Genomic DNA, 9269 nt, shown 5'->3' with positions numbered 1-9269 from the left:
CCATTGTTATGATTGGAGGAAAAAGGGGGAAGCCCGAAAACCGAAGAACACCATCCCAACCGTGAAGCACGGGGGTGGCAGCATCATGTTGTGGGGGTGCTTTGCTGCAGGAGGGACTGGTGCACTTCACAAAATAGATGGCATCATGAGGGGAGGAAAATTATGTGGATATATTGAAGCAACATCTCAAGACAAGTATGTGGACACCCCTTCAAATGAGTAGATTCTACTAAAATCCAGCACACCGCCATGCAATCTCCATAGCCAAACATTGGCAGTAGAATGGCCCGTACTGAAGAGCTCAGTGACTTTAAACGTGGCACCGTCATAGGATGCTAACAAGTCCAACAAGTCAGTTCATCAAATTTCTGGCCTGCTAGAGCTGCCCCGGTCAACTGTAAGTGCTGTTATTGTGAAGTGGAAACGTCTAGGAGCAACAACGGCTCAGCCCTGAAGTGGTAGGCCACACACGTTCACAGAATGGGACCGGCGAGTGCAGAAGCGTGCAGTGCTTAAAAATCTTCTGTCGTCACTTGCAACACTAACTACCGAGTTCCAAACCTCCTCTGGAAGCAATGACAGGACAATAACTGTTCGTTGGGAGCTTCATGAAATGGGTTTGTCGAGATCGGTGTGTAAGAACTTGACAGGCCTGCACAGAGCCCTGACTTCCACCCCATCGAACACCTTTGGGATGAATTGGAATGCTGACTGCGAACCAGGCCTAATCGCCCAACATCAGTGCCCGACCTCACTAATGCTCTTGACGCTGAATGGAAGAAAGTCCCCGCAGCAATGTTCCAACATCTAGTAGAAAGCCTTCCCAGAAGAGTGGAGGCTATTTTGCTGCAAAGGGGGGACCAACTCCATATTAATGCCCATTCCTGGAATGAGATGTTTGACGAGCAGGTGTCCACATACTTTTGTCATGTAGTGTATTTACAGCACACAGCTACAGTACCTCCACCAAGCGGTATGATTATATCATATTCAATGCTTGTATTCTCCAGTTCAAATGCCAGTTTAAAGCATGCTAGTTTTCCTTTTCAAGTGTCTCTCCAAAAAGTCATGCTCACGTTCACTTCCAGTCATGCTCACCAGATGGTACAGTATCACTCCATCCAGCTATATTAGCAGTCTATGATCTGCTCAATCCCAGGAAAATGTTGGTGGGAAGAGGTCTTTCTAGCCAATGGATTTTCTCATGGTATGGCTGTCTCAGATTGTTTTGAGTCCATCAGGGCCAAAGGTGAACTGGTTGAATTGTCCAGAGTACATCAGAGATTGGCTGATGATGTCCTATAGAGGTTCCAGTTGGTCAGTATCTCAGAATTCTGGAGTGTAATTGGTTGGATCTAGGCTATGAGAAAATGTTGCCGTTTTGAAGCTAATTTTCTGCTATTCTACACATTTTACTATCATAAACTATCTGGGGGGGCGGTAATCCTGCGTGCCCATTCGGTAATCCGGCCCAAGCCGGATCTGTCCTCTTATTAGTTTAGTATCCCAATGTTCTGGAGTCTGATTGGTTTTTATTGTTTTCCAAAGGTTCTTGTTCGACGGTGTGCCAGCGTGCCCTCTCCACCTGACCCTGGCTACACATGTCCCTCCAATGAGAACGTCCCGTCTCTGGAGCCTCTGAACCAATCAGAACTCTCCCCAGCACCGTGTTATTGGAGTACACGTGCTCCTGTCACAATGGGGGGGGGGGGGGGGGGGGGGAGAAGAAGGTTTTACTTGCAATAGTTGTGATCTTTATATGTGGTTGTTTTTCCTACTTTAGTTGAATGCACTGTCTGTAACTCGCTCTGGATAAGTGTCTGTTAAATGACTACAATGTCAATTGTAGAAGGGGTTATGCTATTTCTGTAGGGTCTTTTTTACAGAAACCCATATTTATATTTATTTATCTAATGTGAGGTAATCATATGTCATATGAAAAGCAGAGGAAAGTAGCTCCTCCTACCTGCATGACGATGAACTCCATCACGAGGGGCAGCGTAGTGACATCACCAGGGGGCAGGTCAAACAGGAAGGAGGTGTTGGCCCCGCCCACACTCTTGGTCTCCTTGGTTCCGATCACCAACCCGTCGTGACGCAGGTTGATCACCACATGGGAGTCTGTAGAGAGTAGAGACGTATACAAATATCACTCTACTACCTCTCAACAGCACAAATGCTAACTGCTTCAGGGTATTCCTACAGTATTACTACAGTATTACTACAGCACTTCCAGATGTGGAAATAGAGCAGCTGTGGTAAGAGAGGACCAACAATAATCACAGAGAGACAGAGAGGGAGGGAGAGAGAGAGAGAGAAAGACATCTATTCAGCAAAGACATATGATTTAATATGAATATAATAAACATATAACATTTTATTCTAGAGTCCGTTCGATGCTATAAATTACACTCTCATTCCAGTATCCCAGCATTAAACTGTCAGTCTAAAGCTGACCAACCAAGAAGCAGCTCTTTAAATCAGCACTGGGCTAGATGGGATTGAAACATTGTCTGGAGGATTGTGAAGAGAGAGACAGAGAGGATTAAACCACAATCACAATGTCATTTAAAAAAAAGAAGGGATGATCTCCTGCTGCATTAATTTGGCTCCTGTAAGACATCATTTAATCCCCAAAACATTAAAAGCAAACATGAGGGTTTACGTTACTGTTACCTCTGGCCCTAAAAAGCAAAGCTCAGAGGCCAGGGCAACAACCCACGCAGCTCAACCACCTTACATAATGTCTGGATCTGAGTGGATGGATGGATGAACACAATATGGCTGTTTGGTGAGGGAATAGAACCCAGGTAGATGCAGAGCGTGAGAGATGGGGAAGGAGACAGAGAGAGGAAGATGGAGAGAGAGAACGAGAAAGAGAGAGGGAGGGAGATATTAAGATCAAGAGAGGGAGAAAGAGAGAGAAAGAAAGAAAGAAAGAAAGAAAGAAAGAAAGAAAGAAAGAAAGAAAGAAAGAAAGAGGGAGAGATTGGGACCAAGAGGTAAAGACAGAGAGAAAGAGACAGAGAGGGAGGGAGAGATTGAGATCAAGAGGGGGAGAGAGAGAAAGAAATAGGGGGAGAGATTGGGACCAAGAGTCAGAGACAGAGAGGGAGTGAGAGATGTTCCACCTGTTTCTCCTAGTGTTTGGGTTTGCTCCTATACGTGAGGTTGACCAGATACAGAGAGACAACGTTAGAGACAGAGTAGTTTAGCTGGTACTCCTAGTGTGTGAGGTTGGGTTACCAGGTGCTCCTAGTGTGTTGGTGTGAGGTTGGGTTACCTGGTGCTCCCAGTGTGTGAGGTTGGGTTACCTGGTACTCCTAGTGTGTGAGGTTGGGTTACCTGGTGCTCCTAGTGTGCTGGTGTGAGGTTGGGTTACCTGGTGCTCCTAGTGTGTGAGGTTGGGTTACCTGGTGCTCCTAGTGTGTTGGTGTGAGGTTGGGTTACCTGGTGCTCCTAGTGTGTGAGGTTGGGTTACTTGGTACTCCTAGTGTGTGAGGTTGGGTTACCTGGTGCTCCTAGTGTGTTGGTGTGAGGAGGTTGGGTTACCTGGTGCTCCCAGTGTGTTGGTGTGAGGTTGGGTTACCTGGTGCTCCTAGTGTGTGAGGTTGGGTTACCTGGTGCTCCTAGTGTGTTGGTGTGAGGTTGGGTTACCTGGTACTCCTAGTGTGTGAGGTTGGGTTACCTAGTGCTCCTAGTGTGTTGGTGTGAGGTTGGGTTACCTGGTGCTCCTAGTGTGTGAGGTTGGGTTACCTGGTGCTCCTAGTGTGTGAGGTTGGGTTACCTGGTACTCCTAGTGTGTTGGTGTGAGGTTGGGTTACCTGGTGCCCCTAGTGTGTGAGGTTGGGTTACCTGGTACTCCTAGTGTGTGAGGTTGGGTTACCTGGTACTCCTAGTGTGTTGGTGTGAGGTTGGGTTACCTGGCGCTCCTAGTGTGCTGGTGTGAGGTTGGGTTATCTGGTACTCCTAGTGTGTGAGGTTGGGTTACCTGGTGCTCCTAGTGTGCTGGTGTGAGGTTGGGTTACCTGGTGCTCCTAGTGTGTGAGGTTGGGTTACCTGGTGCTCCTAGTGTGTTGGTGTGAGGTTGGGTTACCTAGTGCTCCTAGTGTGTGAGGTTGGGTTACCTGGTACTCCCAGTGTGTGAGGTTGGGTTACCTGGTGCTCCTAGTGTGTTGGTGTGAGGTTGGGTTTCCCGGTGCTCCTAGTGTGTGAGGTTGGGTTACCCGGTGCTCCTAGTGTGTGAGGTTGGGTTACCTGGTGCTCTTAGTGTGTGAGGTTGGGTTACCTGGTGTAAGGTTGGCCAGGTTATCTGCTTGGAGGACCATGGCCTTGACGCGGTGGACCAGGGTCTGATACTGGAGCAGAATAAACAGCTGACCCTGGACCTGTGGGCTGAGGCTCAGTCCTCTACTGGTCGCCGCATCCTGGGAGGTCAGGCTCTGCACGGGGTCAAAGGTAAAAAAGGGCAAACAATCTGATGCCTGACTGTAAGCAATCTAGAAGGCACGGAATTCTGTCACAGACAACCTGTAGCCTTACAAAACAAGCCTTGGGACACAGGGTAGCCTAGTGGTTAGAGTGTTGGACTAGTAACTGAAAGGTTGCAAGTTCAAATCCCCGAGCTGACAAGGTACAAATCTGTCGTTCTACCCCCTGAACAAGGCAGTTAACCCACTGTTCCCAGGCCGTCAGTTGAGTACCAAATCTCACAACACCTGGATAAATGTTAATCATGTAACGTCAGTAATCACATCAGTATAACATCGCAATCCGATGCCCAACTGACTGCGATCGAGATGCCGTGGCATTCATTCATTCAGTGGTTAATTTGTGCAGCAAAACAATTGCTTTGCAAAACGGTTCTGGAACGCACCCAGACGGACTGTTTTCATACAGCAGAGTACAGTTAATAATGTCAAACTGCTTGGATCATTGTCACATGACTAAAGAACACTAACTAAGCCTGTACCATGATCCCTGCTATCACAGAGCAGGTCTTACCCTTGACGCTGCACGTAACACGACATAACAGAAGAAAATATAAATTAATTTGATCGATGTAACCTATTTTTCTCTTCACGCTGTCTTTCATACTAAAATGCTCATCTACATTACCATTAACCTAATTTCAAATGATAAAATCACAAACTCCATCTGTCTTGGACATAACAATCCCATGTTCACCCGTAGATCTCTTCGTCACAGATCCCCAGACTAACGTCAATTCAAAACACCAGTAGATGTATCATCTCTCTCATACTAATGCTCTTTCCAATACAGTACATTAACCTAATTTACACTGATTCAATTGATAAACTCATCCATGTCCTCTTCACACAGATCACAGAAGTCAATTCAAAACACGTCATCAGTATCACCATCACAATTATATTTTGCTGAACACATCAATTCAAACCACCAAAGACCACTACCTTTTTTAGCTTCCACTTCTTGGGGCTAAGCTCCTTAGTACAGTAGATGGAATGATCTGTCTTCCAGTCCTTTCCCCTCAGCTGTACCTCTAGTTCCCCCAGCAGAGAGCCCCTCAGGCTGGGTAGGTTTCGTGTGTACACGACCAGTCTGAGCACACAGCGCTGAAGTTCCTCCAGGGAACCAGCCTTCATGGTCAAGCCCAGGGTGTGGGGGTCCGGATTAGGCCCAGGGCTAAGGCTGGAGTTGGGGCTAAGGCTGGGGCTACAGAGGGTGGAGGCCTGGAGGGGGCAGGGGCACAGAGGGGCTAGGTTGGCCATCACAGACACCTCCCCCAGGCGGTGAGTGGTTCTGGTCAGGCTGAGGACCGTGATGCTCAGGGTGCCTTTCTCTGAGGAGAAGGACATGGTGAAGTGGAGGGTTGGGGCCGGCCGAGCTGGTGCTCTGCAGCTGGACCCGTAGTGGAGGGTGTGGAGTGGGATGGGGGCGAAGTGGCCATCCTCGGGGGCGCAGGTGGAAGGGGTATGGTATGAGGATGTACTGGTGAGTCTTCTGCGCTCGCTGTACAGGCTGTGTCCCGTGATGGAGCAACTCCGCTCCAGAGTCTGGCGAGTCTTGGAGATGAGACCCAGACGAGGGAGGGAGGGGAAAGAGGAGCGTCCACCGCCATGGTGGGAGTTCATGGGCTTGTAGTGCGGGGAGGCGATGGAGGGTGTGGATAGACGACGCAGGGGGAAGTAGGACTTGGGATGCTGCTCCTTGTGCTCGGAGGAGGCTCCACGGGAGGAGCGGTCGGAGGAGAGGGGAAGGGTGGTGAAGTCGTCATCGGAGGGAGTAGAGCTGCTGAAGGTGGTGGGGTACTCCACCACCTCCCCGTCTAGATCCTCATCCTGCTGCCTGGTTGTGGTGGTCCCTGCCTGGGGAGGATGAGGTGAAGCGGGGCTCAGTGCCTGGACTCCCAGGGTCATGGTGTCACCAGGTGGTGGTGGAGTTCTGGGCTCCTGGTCTTGGAGAGGACAGGTCTTACTCCTCTTCCAGCACAACACACAGCCCAGGATTAGACAGAGACAGAATGTCACCAAGCCAACCAACAGCAGAACCTGCAGATGGACTACAGAACAAGGAAGATTTAAAAATATATATATATTGATTGATTTAATGCTTCCTTCTCCATTTTGTACCATAATCATTGTCAATGACTTACTAGCTAGCAGATGTGGACTGGGACTAGAAATCAGTCCTGCTATTTCACACGGCCCATTTGAATTATATACAGTATATATACATCATTCAAATGGGCGTGTGAAATACACTGCTCAAAAAAATCCTAGATCTGAATGAATGAAATATTCTTATTAAATACTTTTTTCTTTACATAGTTGAATGTGTTGACAACAAAATCACACAAAAATGATCAATGGAAATCAAATTTATCAACCCATGGAGGTCTGGATTTGGAGTCACGCTCAAAATTAAAGTGGAAAAACACACTACAGGCTGATCCAACTTTGATGTAATGTCCTTAAAACAAGTCAAAATGAGGCTCAGTAGTGTGTGTGGCCTCCACGTGCCTGTATGACCTCCCTACAACGCCTGGGCATGCTCCTGATGAGGTGGCGGATGGTCTCCTGAGGGATTTTTTGAACAGTGTATATAATTCAAATGGGCCGTGTGAAATAGCAGGACTGATTTCTAGTCCCAGTCCACATCTGCTAGCTAGTAAGTCATTGACAATGATCATGGTACAAAATGGAGAAGGAAGCATTAAATCAACCTTTTCCTTACAGACCTGAGCTGAGCATTATAAGTCAACAACCACATTTTAAGTTAAAAGAAAACTTGACATTGTTACATTATTTGTACAGTATTTGATAATATTAGTCATATTTTTTTACGCTGAGATGATTTATAACAACATATAGTTTTTTTTTGCTAGCTGAACCATACATCCACGCTGAACCATACCTCCCAGCTGAACCATACCTCCCAGCTGAACCATACCTCCACGCTGAACCACACCTCCCAGCTGAACCATACATCCACGCTGAACCATACCTCCCAGCTGAACCATACCTCCCAGCTGAACCATACCTCCACGCTGAACCACACCTCCCAGCTGAACCATACATCCACGCTGAACCATACCTCCCAGCTGAACCATACCTCCCAGCTGAACCATACCTCCACGCTGAACCACACCTCCCAGCTGAACCATACCTCCCAGCTGAACTATACCTCCCTGCTGAACCATAGCTCCCAGCTGAACCATACCTCCCAGCTGAACCATACATCCACGCTGAACCATACCTCCCAGCTGAACCATACCTCCCAGCTGAACCATACATCCACGCTGAACCATACATCCACGCTGAACCATACCTCCACGCTGAACCACACCTCCCAGCTGAACCATACATCCCAGCTGAACTATACCTCCCAGCTGAACCATACCTCCCAGCTGAACCATACCTCCACGCTGAACTATACCTCCCAGCTGAACCAGACATCCCAGCTGAACTATACCTCCCAGCTGAACCATACCTTCCAGCTGAACTATACCTTCCAGTTGCTTGGTGAACAGGACCTGTATGAGCAGCCAGAAGAACAGTACGACCATAATGCCTTCGATCATTCCTTTACAGCAGAAGAGTACCACTGCCTGCCACAGGGTCTGGTCAGGGTATTCCTCATCGTGGTAAGGCATGGTGCTGGTGATGCCCGAATGTCTTATTGGAATTGAGTTATTCTTTTAAGTGAAGCGAAATGTCTTAAGAGTGCATCTTCGTGGATGCCCTTGGGCTCTATTGAGTGAGCAGAAACTTCAACTTAAATATGGATCCTAGGAGAGATAGCTTACTCCATAGCTCAACTCCTACTCCAGTACATTAGATCTAGAAGAATTCGTAGATATATAAGTGGTTCTACAGGGAGGACCTGGGTCCCAGAGGTCTTATTGGGACTTGACTTATTCCGTTCAGCTCCTAGTGGAGCAGAGGGCCTCAACAGTGCTAGTCTCCAGAGAATCGTGGGGTCCTACTGGAAATTCTCCACAGAAATACGGTGCCTCTAAACATCCACTGGGTCCATTACACAGAGTTAGGACTCATTGCTGAGCTAGGATGGATAGTACATTCTGTTCAGTAAAGGGAAACCCTGAGTTTAGATATGAGGTATCTAAACATCCACCAGGTTCCACAAAACTACAGTTAGGGTTTAGGATGGATATGTTATTGTGTGCAGCATAAGAAGAGACAGTTCTGGTTTAGGATTGTTGTCATTCTGTGCAGCACAGGGAAGAGCCTGAGATTAAATCCTGTAGGTACTTCACTTTATTTCGAAACATCCGTACCAGTTCAGAGAATCCAGAAGAGTTCGGACAGATTCCCGAGTTAGGACGGATTACCGAGTTCGGACAGATTGCCGAGTTCGGACGGATAGCCGAGTTCGGACAGATTGCCGAAGTTAGGACGGATTGCAGAGTTCGGACAGATTGCCGAAGCTAGGACGGATTGCCGAGTTCGGACGGATTGCCGAGTTCGGACAGATTGCAGAGTTCGTACGGATAGCCGAGTTCGTACGGATTACCGAGTTCGGACGGATAGCCGAGTTCGGACGGATTGCCGAGTTCGTACGGATTGCCGAGTTAGTACGAATTGCCGAGTTCGGACAGATAGCCGAGTTCGGAAAGATTGCAGAGTTCGGACAGATTGCCGAGTTCGGACGGATTGCCGAGTTCGGACGGATTGCCGAGTTCGGACGGATTGCCGAGTTCGGACGGATTGCCGAGTTCGGACGGATTGCAGAGTTCGGACGGATTGCCGAGTTCGGACGGATTG

General features: G+C 48.1%; 1 protein-coding gene across 1 annotated transcript; it reads right to left on the bottom strand.

The window, feature by feature from the left end:
* Nucleotides 1-1370: 1370 nt before the first annotated feature.
* LOC139407485 (uncharacterized) lies at nucleotides 1371-8875 on the bottom strand. Its single transcript, XM_071151281.1, has 5 exons — nucleotides 7975-8875; nucleotides 5436-6544; nucleotides 4289-4442; nucleotides 1967-2121; nucleotides 1371-1690 (listed from the first exon to the last, which is right to left on the bottom strand). Exons 1-5 carry the CDS (start codon nucleotides 8135-8137, stop codon nucleotides 1499-1501), a joined length of 1773 nt encoding a protein of 590 aa, XP_071007382.1. The 5' UTR covers nucleotides 8138-8875; the 3' UTR covers nucleotides 1371-1498.
* Between the last annotated feature and the right edge of the window lie 394 nt (nucleotides 8876-9269).

The sequence above is a fragment of the Oncorhynchus clarkii genome, chromosome 4 (genome assembly GCF_045791955.1).
Source record: "Oncorhynchus clarkii lewisi isolate Uvic-CL-2024 chromosome 4, UVic_Ocla_1.0, whole genome shotgun sequence".
NCBI classification, from domain to species: domain Eukaryota; kingdom Metazoa; phylum Chordata; class Actinopteri; order Salmoniformes; family Salmonidae; genus Oncorhynchus; species Oncorhynchus clarkii.
Note: the sequence above shows the minus strand (reverse complement) of the source record. Positions and strands in the feature narration are given on the sequence as shown.

Excerpts from the sequence above, each read along its gene's own strand:
- LOC139407485 (XM_071151281.1), bottom strand. The coding sequence starts at position 8,137 with ATGCCTTACCACGATGAGGAATACCCTGACCAGACCCTGTGGCAGGCA. Across the intron at positions 4,443-5,435 it reads AGAAGTGGAAGCTAAAAAAG|AGCCTGACCTCCCAGGATGC; the intron begins GTAGTGGTCTTT and ends GACCCCGTGCAG. Across the intron at positions 1,691-1,966 it reads TGGAGTTCATCGTCATGCAG|GAGCACGTGTACTCCAATAA; the intron begins GTAGGAGGAGCT and ends CCATTGTGACAG.